The 20,211-nt window shown below is 32.5% G+C and overlaps 1 protein-coding gene across 5 annotated transcripts; it reads left to right on the top strand.

Annotated features, from left to right (window-relative positions):
• The first annotated feature begins 3,866 nt into the window (after positions 1-3,866).
• On the top strand, positions 3,867-19,725 carry LOC129921205 (dedicator of cytokinesis protein 7). 5 transcript variants are annotated; one of them, XR_008773471.1, is made up of 17 exons: positions 3,867-4,077; positions 4,197-4,284; positions 4,415-4,593; positions 7,295-8,289; positions 8,359-8,549; positions 8,627-8,807; positions 10,997-11,615; positions 11,672-11,927; positions 11,986-12,777; positions 12,834-12,940; positions 14,141-15,233; positions 15,454-16,317; positions 16,382-16,562; positions 16,618-17,167; positions 17,276-17,303; positions 19,138-19,176; positions 19,311-19,725. XR_008773471.1 is itself a non-coding variant. In XM_056002937.1 (17 exons), the coding sequence occupies exons 1-15, from the start codon at positions 4,037-4,039 to the stop codon at positions 17,300-17,302; spliced, it is 6,207 nt and encodes a 2,068-aa protein (XP_055858912.1). In that variant the 5' UTR covers positions 3,867-4,036; the 3' UTR covers position 17,303; positions 19,138-19,176; positions 19,311-19,725. The 5 variants fall into 5 exon arrangements, 4 of the variants coding, with proteins under 4 accessions (XP_055858912.1, XP_055858913.1, XP_055858915.1 ...); XM_056002937.1 differs by having other exon boundaries at positions 17,233-17,303; XM_056002938.1 differs by lacking the exon at positions 17,276-17,303.
• Positions 19,726-20,211: the final 486 nt, after the last annotated feature.

Raw genomic sequence — 20,211 nt, forward strand, 5'->3', positions numbered from 1 at the left:
ACATGCGGACATGAGATCTTTTTTAGATTTTTGACATAATTATAGAATATTAAAGAAAAACGAAAAGTTTTCAAAAAAAGGTTTAATTTTGAAAAAAAAAACTTTCGTACCATTTTTGGATATTTTTCCTAATTTAAAAATTTTTTTGATTTTTCTTTGGTTTGTCTAAAATTCAAACGATATTTATTAAAAAATGTTCAAATAAACTCAAAAGAATTTGATTTTTCTCATAAAAAAATGAATAGAAGTAAGTCATTTGCAGCAGCTGCAGAAATATGGTATTTTATTTCATCTCAAAAGTTCAAACCCTCACAACAGAAAAACTGCTTAGTGAATAAGTCTGAAACTTTGCATTAGGCTTCAATAATTAAGCCTCAGTTTAAACTTATCACCCATAGTTATAAAATAGCGGCACATTTTCTAAAAAACCGTATATTTTCCGGTGTAGGAAAATAGACAGCTTAAATTTAATCGAAACCAAATTAAAACATGCAGAAGGGGGCATAGAAGTTTTGACCCAAACTAGCGTTACTGTGATTCAGAAAAAAGAAAAATGGATTGTCTCACTGTTCGCACTGTCTCACTGTTAGCACCTTTCCCCTACTCCATTATGAATACTCTTCATCACCAAAAATAGCGTTATTCAAAAATGATAAAAGTATAAACAGAAATGAGCTGAAATTGGGTAATTTTACCTACCTCGCATTTAGGCTGAAGCCTAAACAGGCTATTGATGAAAAAAAAAACTAGTTTATAGGTATCCTATTTTCACTATACCCCAAATGCGATAGTTACCCTACAAACAATTTTGCTTCTATGAAGCTTTATACAAGCAACGGTAGCATCTATAAAGCTTTATAGAAGCAAAATTGTTAGTCGGGTAGGTGAGACATATACGATACGATTACTATCATACATTAACGTTTTGACTATTGCTGTCTCCATTCCATCAGTAGAAAAAGATAGAGATATCGCTGGCTGAGAATCATGATGAACCATCAAGAAGACATCGATAATCAGCTGCGTATATAGTGTTGCCATAAATTAAAGTCTGTGATAAGAAATTGTGATAATAGGTGTGTTTTTTTGTTTATCTATATAGATTTTGTGCAAAAAAACGACATCGAGATTTTTGAAATCAAAACAATTTACGTGTTAAAAACAACAAAAACTTTATCTGTATAGATTTTTGAAAAATCCAGATAATTATCCAGATTTTACTTTCTCTCGATAAAAACAGTAGTGCCAAGGTAGTTTAATTGTTGTGTTCATACAGAAATATCTGAAAATATTAACAAAAAAAAAAAAGCGGAGAAAACGAGGTTTGAAAAAAACTCTCTAGAAAAAAATAATCAAAAATTTGTTTGACATGGTTGCATTGAAATGTTAATATCTCGAGATATAGGTACGCAATGCACTTTTCAGATAAAAGTCTTAAATGGATCCTGATAAGATTGTTGAACAGATATGTATATAAAATTACCAAACTTTTTTCGAAAAATTAGAAATAAAAATAAAAAAGTTTTCACATTTGATTTTTAAAAAATCGAAAAAAAATTCAATATGGCTACCTTCAAACGCTTATAACACAAGAACGACGCAACTTATGTTAATGGTCATGGTCTTAAATAATGTAGCTAAGAATATACAGATAATTTTTGGTTTTTTGTAAAAAAAAAAATTTTTGAATCCAACATGGATGCCATGGCCATATGAAAATTTTTGTTTGCATCCAACATGGATGTAATGGCCTTCCCACTTCGGAGCTAAAATTAAATAAAATGCACGACTGGGGCCGCACGTACTTGCTCTTGCAGTTCAAAGCACTTTTATGTTGGCTTACTTGTAGGTTATTAGAGCTGCCTCTATATACATTTTTAAGAAATTTGGTTGATGTAGGGGAAGGAGGCCAAATGTTAGTTAAATAAAATTTTTTTTTATTTGACTTGACTTTTTTGAGAAAAACTAAAAACGCAGTTTTACTGCAATTACTTTGAATATTACGTATGCAAAATTTTATCAAAATCCTTAGAGCCATTTTTGAGAAAATTGCAATAACTCCATAATAATGTACGGGAAGAGCCGACATCCGCGATTTAAAAAAATATAAAGACCATATTTCCACTATCCGTATTTTTTGAGAAAAACTAAAAACGCAGTTATGTTAGAACTATATACAGCATTACGTGTGCTAAATTTAATCGAAATCGTTAGAGCCGTTTTCGATAAAATTGCAATAACTCGAAAATTTTGTATGGGAGGTATACGTTCTAAGCGAGATATTAAAAAACAAAAAAAAACCAACCTTGGAAATTACGAAAAAAACATCCATACCAAATTTCAAGAAAATTCGTCCACTCGTTTAGGCTGTAGCTACTTGTACAGATGGACGCACGGACGCACCGACGCACCGACGCACAGACCGACGGACGTCATGACGAAACCCACTTTTTTGGGCTTCTCCATCATCGTAATGTTAGTTTTGATTAAAACCTCGAATTTTTTTTTTTACACGAAACCAATACTTGCCCTATTGAGCAAGTAAAAAGAACAAAAGCAAAATTTTTGACAGACAGCTGCCAAAGTATATGTTCAGTGGTGCCAAATGTTTGCATGGATTTCAAAAATCCCGATGTCGTTTTTTTGCACAAAATCTATGTAGATAAACAAAAAAACACACCTAATAGCTCTAAGTTTTTGTTGTAGTGTTTTGTTTAGTTTTTCATGTTAATTTATTAAATTATTTATTTAAAATTTTAAATTCAAACAACAATAATAAAAATGTACTAAAATTGAATTTTCCACCACTAAAAGTAAGTTCCTACACAAAAATTTAAATAGTATAAATCTAATTTGTAATTGTATTTTTGGTTATATTAGTCAAATAAAAAAATCCCCTGAGGAAGCTGGAGAGAAACCGGCGAAACGTAGGGTAACAAAAACATGAATTAGTGTTTCATTAATTGCATCCAAAAATAAAGATCATCAAAGCCCAAATAAAACCTAAAAATATAGGGCTGTATGTCTGCAGCGGTTTCCATAAAGGCTTGGCCACACCGGAGGGTATGCGGATTGTATGTACGGGTAGAGGTTACTTGTTATGTTACTTGTATGAAAAAAATTCCAAACTGACATATCAACGTTCAGATGTTGAATTTTTTCATACAAATATCGTTACCGCTACCCGTACCGCTTCCTCATACCCTCCGGTGTGGCCAAACCTTAAAACATACAACCTTAAGGCTTGGCCGCACCGGAGGGTACGGGGTAGAGGTACAGGTAACGGTACGGGTATTTGTATGGAAAAAATTCCAAACTGACACATCAAGTTCGGGTGTGGAATTTTTTAATACAAATATCGTTGCCGCTATCCGTACCGCTACCGCGTACCCTCCGGTGTGGGCAAGCCTTTATAATTCTCGGCCAGCGATTTGTACATAATACAGCCCCTGATTTTTTCTACAATTTAAAATTTTGTTGTTTTACTACTACTCAAACTATCATATTAAAAACAAAACACCAACCGTTAAAAATGTGAATTCTTTTAACTACATTTCTTTACTTTTAGTTCTATGTAACGTTTCAGTAACGTAACATTTTCATAATATTCAAAATCTCAAAAATTCTAACCTCACGGCAAATCATCACGTTACATTACATTTGTGTGTACTAAAACTTTTGTTTACATCCCTGACAGCACACACACTTTCAATCGAATTCCTATCTGTACACTACAAAAATATAAACAAAACACTACTACATAAATTTGTCACGTGCGTTTTGTCTATTCTCACAGCACATGTCATTTTTGACAAACCACCATTTTCTTTTTTTCCACACAAAAAATGACATTTCAATGGCGTCTCTCTACGAAGACGTCAGTCAAGGTTGAAAGGAAACAAGAAAAATCAAACAAAATTCGTTTATTTAAAAAAATTTATTACAATAATTTTGATAATAATGTTGAAAATTTTATGAAAATCTCATTCAAAAAATAATTTTTATTCTAATCGTAATTATAAGTATTAAGTGAATAATGTCTACAAATCAACGACAATTCGCTCAAAAATTATCAAAGTAAGTGGCTTTTGGAGGACCTCGCCCTGTCTGCCATAACTCCAATCATCTTTTTGTTGGGCCTTATCATAAATTCATTTTTGTATTATGAATTAATTATAAATTCTATTCTCGTATAGGCAACAAGCTTCGGAAGTGCGAAAGAACGTCGTTAGCTGTGGCTTGACTACAAAACCATCGGATGTTGCTTCTTTATGTTCATCTACGGTAAAATGGAATTAAATAAATAGTTTTTTTTTTTCTCCTCCTCCTGTGTGGGGAGGGTTTTTTATTGATTTTTTTTTATTTTTATGTGAGTCATAATGATTTTACTTCTTTTTTTTTGGGGATAAATTAGATTTGTCTAACTGAACCAGTGGAACCATTGGATTATGAAGAATTTTTAATCCAACATTCAAGTATTTTAAGTCGAGAACCATTGAGACAAATTCTGGAATTCCCACCAGGAGATGTATCGGTGAAGACAATACCCAGAAAAATACGTACTGTGGAACACATTGTGCCAAAAGAAAATATGTAAGATTCCATTTGCCATTAAGTCGATATTTATATTAGGAAACCGCCACCCAGTTGCTTAATAGGCACCCGGTATCATCTAATTAAAACTGCTTATGTCCAAACTATTAATTAGGGAAGAGTGGGGCGCATTTGAACACTTTTTACTTTCGCATCTGCTTGAACGAAATATGTTCGGTTTATTGCTATGCAAAGTTTACTAACATTGAACAGTAGTATTGAACTCCGATTTCAAATAACATTTGGTTAGTTAGAGGAAATAATTATATCAAATTTTGATGTTCAACCAATAATGGCTCAAGCACGTCAGGTTTTTTAGATATTCCCGTTCCCGAAAACCGCAAAACCTGACTTTTTTGCTGTTTTCGAAGCAAGATTTTGACGTAAGGTAATCTTTTTCAACTGAATTTGTTATGAGGTTTTACATTTCCTCTAATTAAGATGTTTCTGATGATGCGCGATCTACTAAAAACGGCAGGATTTCAATATTTTTGCAGTTTTTGTAAATTAGTATTATAAAATGTGAACAAACATTAAATAATAAGGACATATTTAGTGTCATATGATAGATCATAGTATGAGGAGTAAGTCCTCCAAATTTTAGTTGAATACACTTAATAGTTTTAATTTTGTACAAGATCAACCGAATCTAAAAGTTATATTTTCTACGAAATACTTACATTTTTCAAAAATCATTTTAAAAAATTTTTTTGAAATATTTAATAATTTTGTTACCATTCCGTTATTCCGTTTTGTTACACTTTTTTCAATAAAATTTTATTTGTTTTTCGTTAAAATAGATTGAAAATTTAAACCAGAAGCACTTTTTTCTTCGACAATTTATGCAATAACTTTGACTATTTTGCAGGCAAAAATGATCTGTTTATGGTAAAAACGTTTTAAATCTATTTTTTGTATACATATTTGTATTTGCTTAGGACAAAATTGATGGGAGTTAATGAAGGGAAAATTGAATGTGTTAATATTATAATGTGTTAATATTATAATTTCTTGGCTCTAGCCAAGAAATTCTTCTCATAAATATACCTTTTCGTTTTTAAATTATTCTCCAATAAAAAATATTATAATAAAATATGCACCTAATTTCGAAAGTAACAGTTATCAATCTTAAAATGAGTATAGAATTCTAAAAGCTCTTGAGGATTTATAATATCTTTTAACAATACAAGAAGACAAAACTGTTTAAAATACATGGCTATTTTTCAGAAAGATATTAAACCTTGTAAATAGTTCCCCTCCGCCTCCAGTAGAACGTTTTTTTTTTTAACTTCATCAATTCAAACCTTGATGAGAAACGAAAAATCCTACACAAAAATGGCACAATTAAAAATAATAAATTAAAATTAAATTTTGTTAGACCTCAAATCGACAGCTAAAATGATAACGAAAAGATATCATCGAGAATTCTGTCAAAAGTAAAAAAACAAAATTAAATTAAAATCAAGAAAAAATATCAGAAAATACGCCAGGCCAGGAAAACTCTCCACATAATCCGGTATTGTTTTCTACAGCTATGTACTGAAAAACCGAAAGCATATTGAAATTTTGATTTCGTTGATAAAATTTGGTTTCAGCTTCGTAATAGGCTGAAACTAAAAATTTCGTTCTGCTTTTTGAAAAACGAAAATTCTACTAGTTTATTTCATTTCACCACTTTTCGCTGCAGCAGCCTGCTAGACTTCGTAATAAATAAGCTTTCAAATAAATAAGATAAGATTCGATTTATATGACTTTTTTTTATTTTGTTACGCTTTTTTCTCATTTGTTACGCTTAGTTGTTAGTTGAAACAAAACAACAAAAATTCATTTAAAACAACCTAGAAAACATAGAATTTTTACTATCCATTTATGCTTCACAGAGTAGAATAGATTTATTCTGTGTTCAACTTATATTTCAAAACATTAAATGCAAATTTTAACAAAGCTGGTATTCATGTACCAGGAGCGTTAAATATTGTAGGAAGATTGGCTATAATTTCTATACCGCTTATAATCGAGGTCTCATCGAGATCAGCCTAGTAGAACTTGAAGTATTCAGGCATTTTTTTAAATCTTCAATATGTGTGTATATTTCCATTTTTCTTTAATTTTACCCTCAAATGCTAGTTTTATTGTTCTTATTTTAAGAAAATTAAGATTTATTAAAAAAAATACATTAAAGTTTCTTTAAAATGTCTAATATAAACCGATCGGGGCGGTTTTGAACATGTTCAAAAGTGCCCCAATACACTTCTTCAAATGTACCCCAACTGGGGCAGCGACATAAAATGTTGATTAAATATTTAACATCAATATATTGATTTAAAAACTCACCGTGATTTACTTCCAATTTTACTAACCATTAACAAAAATTTTATTGCGTTTTTAAATCACGCACCAATTTTTTTTTAACTGTTACAACTAAAAAACTGAAATGATGCACCAGCATTATAAAAATCACCTTTTATCTATAAATTTGAGCCAGCTGAGGGAATCAAAGAAAGCCATTGACGTTTAAGGTATTGTGTAGACGAGTTAAAATATCGAATTAATTTTAAAAAAGATTAATAAACTAAAATTTAATAAACAGTGTTCAAATGTGCCCCACTCTCCCCTACTTAATGACGCAATATTAACGTTGCCCAATTTATTGATTATAATTGTTTCTTTTTCCTATTCAACTGACCAATCCCTCTTCTAGAACTGAACTACCTCCCCATGTCCAGGAATGTGTCAATTGCTTCATTAGACCTTGGAAAACTGTCGAATACTCCCAACGACACTACTCGAGCTCGTGTTGCACACGAGAACGCATCGATCGTGGTACACTTAGCCCAACGAATTTCCAACAAGAATTCGAAATCGATAAAGATTTCGCTTCCTTTGATGATGGCTTCACTGACAAAAGCGATAGCTGCACACCGAGTAGTCGTCAATCTATTGCCAGTCTCTCTTCGGTTTCATCCTGTACTGATACCCTTACACCTCGCGGATCATGGGCAAGCTTCGATTTGCGTCGCTCTGTCAATGATCCACTTATACCAAATCTCCTCGATGATCTACCTCCAGAAAGTATCGACCAAGCCAACGAAACACGTCGTCAGGATGATCGACAAGAATCTCTGTTTAGTTTATATCCTGAAGCTGATCCAGATGATTTGATTGAACGTCGTTTGCCAGCTGAGAAGCCAATCGAACATCAAGGACATCGAATACATGTGAAATGTCATCAGTTGCGATTGGAGTTGGAAGTTGAACCGATATTTGCCTCGATGGCAATCTACGATGCCAAAGAAAGGAAGAAAATTTCTGAGAATTTTTACTTTGACATGAATTCGGATAATTTGAAGAGAATGTTGAATTCACATGTTCAGTATAGTGATGTTAGTACGCAGAGTCGGACGGGGATCTTTGAGATAACCTATCCGAGTAATGATTTGTTTCTAGTCATTCGGTTGGAGAAAGTACTGCAGGGAGATATTAAGGATTCAGTTGAACCTTATCTGAAAGATGACAAAGATAAATACAGGGATAAAGCTAAATCGAATGCTTCGGATTATTGTGAGAGGTTGGGTAAATATAGGATGCCTTTTGCCTGGACAGGAATATATCTTACGAATGTGTTTAATGGTGACAATTTTGAGAACGAAAAAGAGAATAGCAGTATGGGGACCGCTTCGAGTTCGAATAGTTTGGGTAAATTTGGTTTTTTTCTTCGTTTACTTTACTTTTATTATAAATTTGCATAAATGTTGTCTTTTTTAGATCGCAAATCATCGACAAGTAGTTTTGATCAGCTTCGGCAAAAAGCAAATGTTATGAGTGGCACTCTGACGAGAAGAGGTTCTCTCGAACGGAAAAGTGAAAAACGACGTTCATGGTCGCCAGATGAGTTTGCAAATAGCATTGAGACATTCAGACCAATTACAATAACTGTGTCGAGCTTTTTCAAACAGGTTTTTTGTCATTATAAAATACATATTATACTTTTTTTATAGATAAATTTTATTAAATTGGATAAATTTCTTTGTAGGAATCGGATAAAATGAAAGATGAAGATTTGTATAAATTTCTGCCAGAATTGAAGCGTCCAGCAGCGGTTATGAAGAAATATAAATGTATACCTGGTTCTATTAAATTAGAGATTTCACCATGTCCTGAAGATGTTAAATGTGCTCTCTCACCAGAATTGGCCAAAGTGGAACCATATCCGAGTAAGAAAATTTAAATTAAATGCATTTTGGAATTTTAACTGAGAGAGTGTAAGCTCTTTATTATTTTTGATATCAAACAAAGAATAATGTAGAACAACTCCTTTAATTAAGAATATAGATACGGTTAATTACTCAATAACTCGTCGATTTGATTTGCGTGCATTACCTACTCAAACTTCATGTCATTTACCTGTAAAATTATAAGTTTTGTCTAAGTAATAATTATTGTCTGAATTAGTTTTTTTAAAGGTAGCCATGAATGAATCCATATTGAAGGCAGTTTCTTAACATAAATCTTTTAATCTTTGTTGTTTGTTGAATAATCAAGTTCTGGCCGGAAAAGGTTGATCCCAGTCACTTTTTTTTATAACTAACGCGCACATCAAGGAGATATGAATACCCTTAAAATGATATAAAATACAGTGCGAGAATTTAAGAAAAGAGAAGAAGAAAATAAAAAAAAAAATATCGGATTTAAACAGATCTTGGCAGAAGGAAACAGTTCTTATAGTAATCATTACGATTTATGTATGTTTAAAAAATTTTCGTTACATAAGAAAAAACATCCAAAGTAGTCAAAAAACGTTTTTTTTATTTTCTAACTGTAATATTTCAAAAACGAGAGCTGATTTTTTGCTCTATTATTCTATCATGTAAAAATGTTTTGGTAGTTTTGTCTATCTGATCTAACAGTAATAAGTAACAAGAGTATAAATATGAAATTAATTATGATAAGCGATAGTTCCAGAAGCGATTTGTTTCTTTAAAAAAAAAATAGGATTAATTTGTGGATCGTCTAAAAGATGGCAAAAAGTAGTGGCTAGTGAAGGATATTTTTATGAATAACTAATTTTTCAAAACATTAAAGCCAGTATTTTCCTCTTTTGAAAACTTAACATTGTTTAGAAATATAACGTATATTCAAAAATCTACCTTATTTCGAAAATTCGAAAATGTATTTCAATTGCCTTAAAGTACCGAATGGATAGAATAGATGTATTACCCTCTTAAAAATCACTGCTAGAATCTTATTATGTAAGAAAAAGTATTTAAGTCACCTTAGCAGTCTTGCCATGGAAATAAATTGCGAAACCAACGAGGATTGACTACCTAAATTCCTCGCTGACTAACACTTAGAAGATAAAAGCGGTACTTTTATTGTGCGTCACAGTATGGTCAACTTCTCACTAAGGTTTTATATTTTTATTTCAATGAAAAGATTGTGGGAACAAAAGCTTTACTTAGCGATTGCCTTTCATTACGTTCACTTCTGTTGTGTGCTGTATTTATAAGATGTTTCAGAAATTAAAAGGTCATGAAAAATAGCAATAACATAATATTTTAGATAAGAGCCTTCTAAAAAAATGTCTATTCTGTCTTATCACGAAATCCATTCATATCCGAAATTTGCAACGCATCTGAAAAAAATAATCTCAGTATCAGTTCGTAATGGACAATTAAAAAAAATTCTCATTACGAATTGGTTTTGTGGTTGTTTTTTCGGGATTCATAAAAAGATTCTGATACGAATGGAATTCATGATAACCGCAGTAAGGTAGATATACAGATCTCACTGTACATAACATACTACATACATCGCGCATTTTCGGATATGGCTGTTTATCAAGTTCTGAAAAACGTACCCATTTTTCATGCAAAGCAAATGTTTTTTTTTTATCACATACCAGTTCAATAATATAAAAATGAGTCCGGGACTCTCCGGAATTCATTTAAACGATTCTGAAACTGTTCGTTTGGCACTCAATGACAGTTCTAATTCCGAAAAGAGAGAGAGAGTGTGAACACATGTTCACACTTAAGACGTCAAAGTAATGGAATGTTATTGTTTGTTCTTCATTTTCGAATATTGAGATTTTTAACTATTCCAAACTTTAAATTATATAGAAATAAAGTAAATAAAACAAAAAAACGATAACTTTTTATGGAATAAACAAATTAAACAATATAAAACTTTCATCAGGCGTTCGCATTATTTGGCGTTTTACAAATACAAAGAAACCCAAACTTCAGAATCAAAAAAAAGTATCCAAATTTCTTCGTTTGGAATTCCGGATCGGACAGTCCCGGAACGTTCTAAGAATTACCAAACGAAAACGCTATTAACTTCTCAATATAAAATATTGAAAACTCATTTTTATAGCCATTAAATATTTTCTTTTTTATTTCAGATGACAACACTCGTCCAGTCAAAGAAATTCTCGAATTCCCCTCAAGTGCCATCTATATCCCTCACTACACCTACCGCAATCTCCTCTTCATCGCTCCAAAAGAGTTAAATTTTTCATCTCGTGCTGGTTCAGCTCGTAACATTGCTGTACGCATCCAACTTATGGCTGGCGAAACTCAAAACGACGCCCTCAGAGCTATCTTTGCTAAATCTTCCTGCCCCGAATACAGCTCTGAAGCATTTACTGCCGTTAATTATCACAACAAATGTCCAGCATTTTACGATGAAATAAAAGTTGCTCTCCCAGCGAATATCAAACAAAATCATCATCTTCTCTTTACTCTCTACCATGTCTCGTGTCAGAAAAAACCACAAGAAATGCAAACCACAGTTGAAACTCCAGTTGGTTATACTTGGATACCATTGCTCGAAGATGGTAAACTTCGAGTTGGTGAATTTAATTTACCTGTTATGGTTGAAACACCACCGGAAAATTACTCATTTATTCCACCAAATGTACATTTACCTGGTACCAAGTGGTTAGATAATCATCGTCCTGTGTTTACTGTTACAATTGATGCTGTTACTTCTATACACACGCTAGATCCTTACCTTGATAGGTAAGTTTGTTTTTAACAAGAGGAGATGTGGGTCCTAAATTTATATTTATTTTAAGATTCTTCCTGGCTTGTGAGTTTCTGGAATCAAAAAAAGTTCCACCCCACATTGGTGAAGGCAACATGGAAAAAGAAATGAAAAAATGCCTCCTCGACATTGAAAATGCAGATCGTGAACCCTTGGTCAAGAATCTTCCAATAGTTTTGGATAAACTTATTGAATTGTTGGTCACAACTTACAAGATCAGTGGACAAACTCTATCGATGGGCTCAAATGTTTTCGAAGTTCTTTGTATGGTTTCAGAGAATCTTTCGGTTAGTTTTGGTTTTTCTTGATTTTTTTAAATGCCTGCTGATGGTATTCCTTTTGTAGATTCTCTCAGATGACATCGTTGTGGATCAGTATGGACGTCAGAGTCTTCTTTCAACCTATGTGCAATATCAAACAAAAATTCTTCATCCATTCAGTGGAAAGAGACGACTCACGTACAGTAGAAGCAATGCTGAAGAAATGATGGTATCAGGATATGATGGTTACGTTATGCACGAACACTCTGGAAGAAGTTTAGATAGAAAAGAAATAACAGCAGAAATCTCTCCATCTTACATTGGTCGCGATGGACAAATTCGTTTGCTACACGAAGAGCTGGCTCTTCATTGGGTTGTTGCCAGTGGCAATGCAGCCGAAATGGCTATGAAAAATTCTTGGTTTCTTTTTGAATTGATGATTAAATCAATGATTGAACATTTAGATCTAACTCGTGCTTTAACAGCTCCACGTAAAAGTCGTTTTCCACATCAATTTACTGACGATATATCGACTTTAATACATTTGGTGACAACAAAAGTTGTGGGTTATCATAATATCGATCAGAAATTGGCACAGTCATTAAATGCTAGTTTAGGATTCTTTATATTCGATTTATTTAACATCATGGATAGAGGATTTGTTTTTGGATTGATTAAGACTTATTACAAAGTTTTGATATCAAAGAATTCTTCTATTCCTGATTTGATGCATTATAAAGTAGATTTCTTGCGTATTGTTTGCAGTCATGAGCATTATATTGCCTTGAATCTACCATTTGCTACTCCATATACAACTGTTCCAACACCAACTAGTCCAACGCCAAGCACAAATTCGAATAATAGTCAGAATTCTTATGTAAGTTTACGGTTTTTAGAAATTATTGAATTATATTAAAGACCTCTATTTTGTAGGGATCAATTGACAAAGCTTTGCAAGCAGACTTGAATGCTGAATTTAGACAGCAACATTATCTAGTCGGACTGGTTCTGAGTGAGCTAGCTACTGTTTTGGAAGTTTCGTAAGTATTTGTAGTGTATTAGATTTTTTGATTCACCTAAGGGTTACAAGTTGTACTTCCTCCTCACCCTTCCTCTTATTCTCCCCTCTCCTATTTTCTTCATCCAAACTTAGTTACTCACTTTTTCGTTCATTATTATGATCCTGAACTTTGCAGATAATTTGCCTGCAGAGCTTTGGACAGCCACCAAAGTCGCAAAACTCAAAACAAAGCAATCGCTTTGTATTATCAAAATCTAGAGGCTATATTTTTTGTTTTTTTTTTTTTATTTTTCTAAACAAAAAAGTTATGGCCAAAAAAACGAAAAAAAAACATTAAAAAAATGAATTCAAAAAATTTTTGACTTTCGTCACCACTGTAATAATGGACCGATTTTCAAAAAATAAATGGCAATCGCCTAGTTTTTTTTTTTTTTTTAATAAAAAAGTTGTGGCCAAAAACGCAAAAAGCCTATTTATAGAACGATTTCGGAAAGAAATACGATGTATACGCAATTACTTCTTGATACCACCTGTTATACCTTTAGGACCAGTTGTACAAATATTTAATCCGTGGTTCAGCAACTTTTATCTTCTGAAAACGGTGGTAAGGTTCCGGTTTAGCAATGGTGCAAGGTCCACATATGTAAAAATAGCCACATCCATGCTTGAACCGAAGTTGACCCGCAGCTAATCCCCCGAAATCGGTGGGCTGAACCACGTATGTACAACTGGCCCTTAGTCTCTTATTGTGCGTCTCTTTCATTCTTTTGTTGTCTTCTTCCTTCACTTTTTCGCTCGTGTTCGTTCATACTTAACCCTATTCTGAATAAAAACTCCCGGGGAAATGTGTCCGGGAGAAGGGCTCAAAATCTTAAAATTTCAAGAATATTACTACTTTTTCTGTTGTAATTTGAAAAAAGGAAAAATAGGCAAAACTTCCCTAAACTCTTTGATTGGGAGCCCTTCTCCCGACGCATTTCCTATGGAGTTTTCACTCAAATAGGACTGTTTTCCTTCCCTGCCCTCCTTCCATCAATTTCTTCCCTCCTTGTTCCCATCGTGATTCTCTCCCCTGTTAATTCCTCTGTCTTTCTTTTATCTCCTCCAAACACTCCCTTGCTATTTCGCTTCCTTTTCCACCTGTAGAAATCTCTCAAGTTCAAAACAAAATAAAAATCCAGGAATACATTTTTTTAACCTTTTCTATTTTTTCTTGAAGAAATCCAGCACTTCACAGTAAAGCAATTCGATGTATACGCAATTTAATGACATCCCATGATTTGGACTCGAGATATAGTGATTCAGATGCACGAGCTCGTGTAGCATCTTTATACATCCCTTTGTTGGCAATTGTTATGGACACAATTCCACAGTTGCATCAATTTCTCACAGACACACAAGATCGTCTGCATAGTATTGGCCTTCTCGAAGACTATCAAGGACCACATCAGCCAATTGCTACAACAACTATAAGTCCCGAGGTTGCTTATGCCATTTCGGGAAGTCGAACATATTCGTATGTTCCCGATCCAGTCAAGAACAAGTCTCAATTAAACACTGAAGATACAAGACATCTTCTAGCTTGTTTCATATGGGTGATAAAGAATTTGGAAAGAACAATCCTTTATCGTTGGGTTTTGGGTTTAAGTCCTCATCGTGTTCATCAAATGTTACAAGTTCTCAACTGGTGTATTCCATGTTTTGAATATAGAGGTCAGAAACGCCTTCCGATGGTCAAGAGAAACAACACTCAAAGTTTTCGCAAAACTCCCGACATGAAAGAGAAACTTGAGGAATATATTCGGGGAACCGGATCGGCTCGTAATGATTTGATAAATCGTCGAAAAGATCGTAATTCAACTGAAAAACTCCGCTGGCGGAAAGATCAAATGCCATATAGGTCACAATTCTCAGATACTCCAGTCAAAGCTGAACCAGAAATTGAAATAACTCATTGTATAGAAGGATCATTGGCTACCGAGTTGATACTTGTTACATTGGATGCTCTAGAAATCATTGTTCAAGTGGCAACTAATTCGGAAATTCATCATAATCTTCTGAGGACAGTTTTGAAGGTTCTTCTCCATGCCCTCTCTCGCAATCAAAGTACACTCTCTTTGCAAAATCTCTTTGCATCACAACGTTCGTTGATCTTTAAATTCCCCAATTTACTATTCGACGAGGAGACAGATATTTGTGCAGATTTGTGTTTGTTGTTGCTGAAACATTGTGGATCTTTATTGCCAGGAATTAGATCACAAGCTGCTGCTTCGCTGTATCTGCTGATGAGACAGAATTTTGAAATTGGAAATGTAAGTAATCAAAGGTTTTTTTCGTTTTTGTTTTTTTCTTGCGTTTTCTTCTTTAATTTTTAATGAATTAGAAACATTGGTGGATTCAGGAGCTTTGTGCGAAGAAGTTATTTAAATCATTCATTTGTCTTTTCATTTCTTGTCATTTTCATTCTCATCACCTTTTTAAACCGACTTTTTACTCTCCTTAAAACAATTGTATATTTTTGAAAAATTCTAGAACTTTGCACGTGTTAAAATGCAAGTTACCATGTCCCTTAGTTCGCTGGTGGGAACAAGCTCCTCCTTCAGCGAGCAGTCCCTTCGCAGAGCATTAAAAACAATTCTAGTCTATGCCGAGTCCGATATCGATCTTCAGGACACTTCATTTCCAGAACAAGTTCAAGATTTACTATTCAATTTGCATATGATCCTCTCGGATACAGTCAAAATGAAAGAATACCAAGAAGATCCTGAAATGTTATTAGATTTAATGCATCGCATTGCAAAAGGTTATCAAAATAATCCCGATCTAAGATTGACATGGTTGGAGAATATGGCTAAAAAACACCGTGAACGTGCCAATCATACCGAAGCTGCAATGTGTTATGTACATAGTGCTGCTTTGGTAGCAGAATATTTGAGTATGTTGGAATCACAAACTCATCTGCCAGTTGGAGCGGTTAGTTTTCAAAAAGTCACTCCAAATGCTCTCATGGAATCGGCTGTATCGGATGATGTTTTAAGTCCTGGTGAAGATGGTATATGTCTGGGCAATCATTTTACTGAGATCGGACTGAAGGCGTTGTTGGAGGAGGCTGCAAACTCGTTCCAAATTGCTGGAATGTACGAAGCAATGAACGAGGTTTTGAAAATACTTATACCCATATGCGAGGCGAATCGTGATTTCCAGAAGTTGGGCAAGGTACATGGTAAACTGCAAGAGGCCTTCAATAGAATTGCACAATTGCAAGGGAAGCGTGTGTTTGGGACGTATTTTCGGGTTGGATTTTATGGAACGACATTTGGGGATTTGGATCAACAGGAGTTTATTTATAAGGAACCGACTTTGACTAAATTGCCGGAGATATTCAGTCGATTGCAGGTGAGTTTTCCAAATGAACTTCCAATTCTAAGCTTTTTCTTATTGTTTCTTTTGTTTTTTGTAGAGTTTCTATGCTGATCGATTTGGTCCAGACTCTGTGCATATTATCAAGGACTCCAATAACGTGGATGTCAACACTCTGGATCCAGACAAGGCTTATATTCAAATAACCTATGTCGAGCCATACTTTGAAACTTTCGAATTGCGTCACAGGGAAACCTATTTCGAGAGGAATTTTAACATAAGTAAAAATTTGATTTGAATATTTATCAACTTGTCTAACCTTTTATTTATTTTCAGAACGTTTTATATTTGCCACTCCATTCACCAAAGGAGGCAAAGCCCATGGCGAATTGAATGAACAATGCAAACGTAAAACAATCCTCACCACAGCAAATCATTTCCCCTACGTGAAAACCCGCATTCAAGTCATAAGTAGACAACAGGTTATCTTGGAACCGATTGAAGTAGCAATTGAGGATATTCAAAAAAAGACATTAGAATTAGCTGCAGCAACAAAACAAGAACCAGCTGATCCGAAAATTTTACAAATGGTTTTACAAGGTTGCATTGGAACTACGGTCAATCAAGGTCCAATGGAAATGGCTACAGTTTTCTTATCTGGTTTAGCCGATGGTGTGACTATACCGACAAAACATCAAAATAAATTACGTTTGTGTTTTAAAGAGTTTGCCAAACGTTGTACAGATGCTTTGAAGAAAAATCGTAATCTCATTCAAGCCGATCAGAAAGATTATCAAAGAGAACTGGAGCGAAATAATGAACGATTTTTGGAACGTTTATCACCTTTAATTACATTAAGTGCTAGTCAAGCTCTTGGTGCTGTTAAGTAAGTAAATTTTTGTATACATTTTCTTTACAATTATGTGGCTTTAAACTTATGTCTGCTTTTCGTTTTGAAACTAAAAAAAAAAACCATAAAAACAAAACACAAAAGGAAAAACTAAGTATTGCTGATCTTTAAGGTACACCATAGTTTGTTATGCAGTTTTGTTTGTGTTTTTCTTAGAACTATTGTAGCTCACAACATCCTCATACATTTTTCAGTTTTTCTGTTTCTTGAATTGTTTGAAAAAATTTTATAAATATTTTTGGTCACGTGAAGCAAGCAAGCCCTTGGATAATTTTTGCAGGGTTGCATTTTTTCAACCGAATTACCTATACTTTGCACTGTGAACATATCCTCACCTTCCCAGTAGCAATTGAACACAAGTAAATAGAATTTGCACACTTAGTAGGTGGGGGAATCAAAACATTTTCTATATTAAAAGCTCAAAATTGGAAAACAATGAAAAAAAAATAATAAATTATAGAAGTTAAGCTTACACGGACACATAAAATAAATACGATTTCAAATAAATAAAGTACACTGCGGTGTATACGTAATCATCTGCTGATCTAAAGCGGCCTTTGCACAATACAATGATGATCTTCTGAGTTCTGACTTCTTTTTTCAGATACTTTTAAATCGCCAATGAGAAAATAAAAATCGGGAAGCTATAAACATATGAGGAATGCACTTTTTCACAAAAAACACATTTTGTAATTTTTTTGTTCCTCGTGAATTGACTAATTCTTTTCAATTCATTTTTAATATATAAAACAAAGTCATGTTAGTTACACCATTTATTACAAGAGCGATTGAGCCGATTTATACGACCTTTGTTTTGCTAGATTCCCTTTATCTCTTCAAATACAAAAAAAAACATTAAAACAAAGTAAAAATTCAAGGAATTTTTGTTTAAGAACTCATTTTCTCATATATTTTGTATGGCGGCTTTTACGGTTACCGGAACGACTGGGTGATTTCTATCTTCGAGACTCCTAGGGCATTGGAAAAGTAATTTAAATCCGTTTCAGCATCATCTTTGAATTTTGAAATATGACAAAAACAAAGTGGACAAATATTAAGATTGCGTTCTATGTTGGTTCTGGTAATGGCAGTTGTCCGCATAATCCATTCTTGGATAAGTCTGAAGAAACTTTAGCGGTAAAGGAAATGTTCACATCAACGAATTGAATGGATTTATTTGAACTATGAATTAAATAAATATTTAAATGAAGTACACTGTGGCGTGTACGTAATATTTGTGTCATTATTAACATTCGTTTTGGTAAGAAAAAGCTTGCAGCTAAGCTGATTTTTTTTTAAATACAAAAATGTGTTTTCCAAAGATTTACTTATTTTAAATTTTTCAGTAGCGAAATCGATTTTGTATCAATTTTTTTTTTTAATTCAGTTGAATCGTTTATGAATAAGTCAGAAATTAAGAAAACGGTTCTGTACCATTTTTTTACGTATTTATTTTTACGTATACTATACATATTTAAATACACTGGCCAAAATAATTTCCTTTAAAAAACTATAAGAACTGTAATATTTAAATAAGGCAATTTGTGCATCGTACGCAGATTTTTTTCTCTTCAGATGACTATAACTTAAAAAACTATTTGAAATATGTTCTGAAATCTGTGTATATGTTATTTTAAAATAGGCTATACAAATATGAAAACAAAAAGATTGCAATAACCTCTATAGTGGCTCCCCTTAAGAGATAAATAGAAATACCCAAGAATATGTTAAATTTGATCAAAAATATCAACGCCATACGAATGCAATTTCATCACTTTAAATATCAATACAGCAATTTAAATTTTAATGGCGAGTTTGTACATATTTTTATCCCTGATTTCTTATTCCTCATGCTCATTAATTAATGGTTATTTAAGGTTAACTTTTCTATGCAATGGAAATTGAATTTAAAACTAAATTAATTTTTTTTTCTTTTGTTTATTTAGCGCCAACAGTTACGTCAGCAAGAGTACACCGTTAAGATGGTAATTTAAATTTAAAATTTCCAAACAAAGTTTATTAAACAAAGCCTACCCATCACATTTTCGTAATCATAACATTTCTCTCTTTTCGAATTATTTTTTAACATGCTTACAATTATTGGATAATTTTTAAATAGTGTTTCGGATTATTTTAAGTAAAATTTATTATTCACTAAAAAAATTACATAAATATAATTATACTCAATTGAAATGACACTTGATTAATTTTAAATAATAATAAAATGTATCGAAATGAATTTTACTCATAACAACACTTTAGAATTACTTATGTGTGTGTAGTGTGGAATATTTTTTTTTGTTTTTATAATTTGTAATTTAATATATTTTATTTTTATGTAAACATTTTGGACTGAACGAAACCAAAAATTTTAAGAAATTTAATTTGTTTTTAATTATTAATTTTTTTTTTCTGAAAAGATATTAGTAGTAATAAAATATTTAAACAAAACAAAAAAAAAATTACTTTCAAGTATTAGAAAACAAAATACATTTACAATTAAAGGCATTTTTTAAAGCGCAAAGAAAATCAAATATTATTAAATTTTAGAAGCTTTTAGCTTTTTACAAACAAAAATGCATTTGATGCGTTTAAAATATTATACACAAACAAAATAAGAAACACAAGTTTAATGCATTTTTATCATACCTTTAAATATTACGTATTTATTTTAATAAATAGAATACATACTTAATTTAGATACAAATTTATGTATACATTTATAATTATTATATATTATTATTATAAACGTGTAGTAGTAGTCATTTACACATTTTTTGTACTTAAAATCGGAAACGAAACAAATAAATCACAATATGTTGTATATTTTTTTGTTTGTATTAATTTATTTTACTGTAGTAAGTTAAATGTTCCTGTTTCTTGCGTTCTGAAGCATTTGTTGCAATTAATTAGATGCTTAATACCATTGCTTCAGTAGTATTTATGCGATTTGTATGTGCGCCAAGTCAGGTATACAAAATATTATTTTCAAAAAAAAAACCAAAGACATTTTCATTCGA

The sequence above is a fragment of the Episyrphus balteatus genome, chromosome 1 (genome assembly GCF_945859705.1).
Source record: "Episyrphus balteatus chromosome 1, idEpiBalt1.1, whole genome shotgun sequence".
Classification (NCBI taxonomy): Eukaryota; Metazoa; Arthropoda; class Insecta; order Diptera; family Syrphidae; genus Episyrphus; species Episyrphus balteatus.

Coding starts and splice junctions, on each gene's coding strand:
- LOC129921205 (XM_056002937.1), top strand. CDS start 4,037: ATGTCTACAAATCAACGACAATTCGCTCAAAAATTATCAAA. Junction 15,234..15,453: donor AGAATTTTGAAATTGGAAAT/GTAAGTAATCAA, acceptor GAAAAATTCTAG/AACTTTGCACGTGTTAAAAT. Junction 16,318..16,381: donor AGATATTCAGTCGATTGCAG/GTGAGTTTTCCA, acceptor TGTTTTTTGTAG/AGTTTCTATGCTGATCGATT.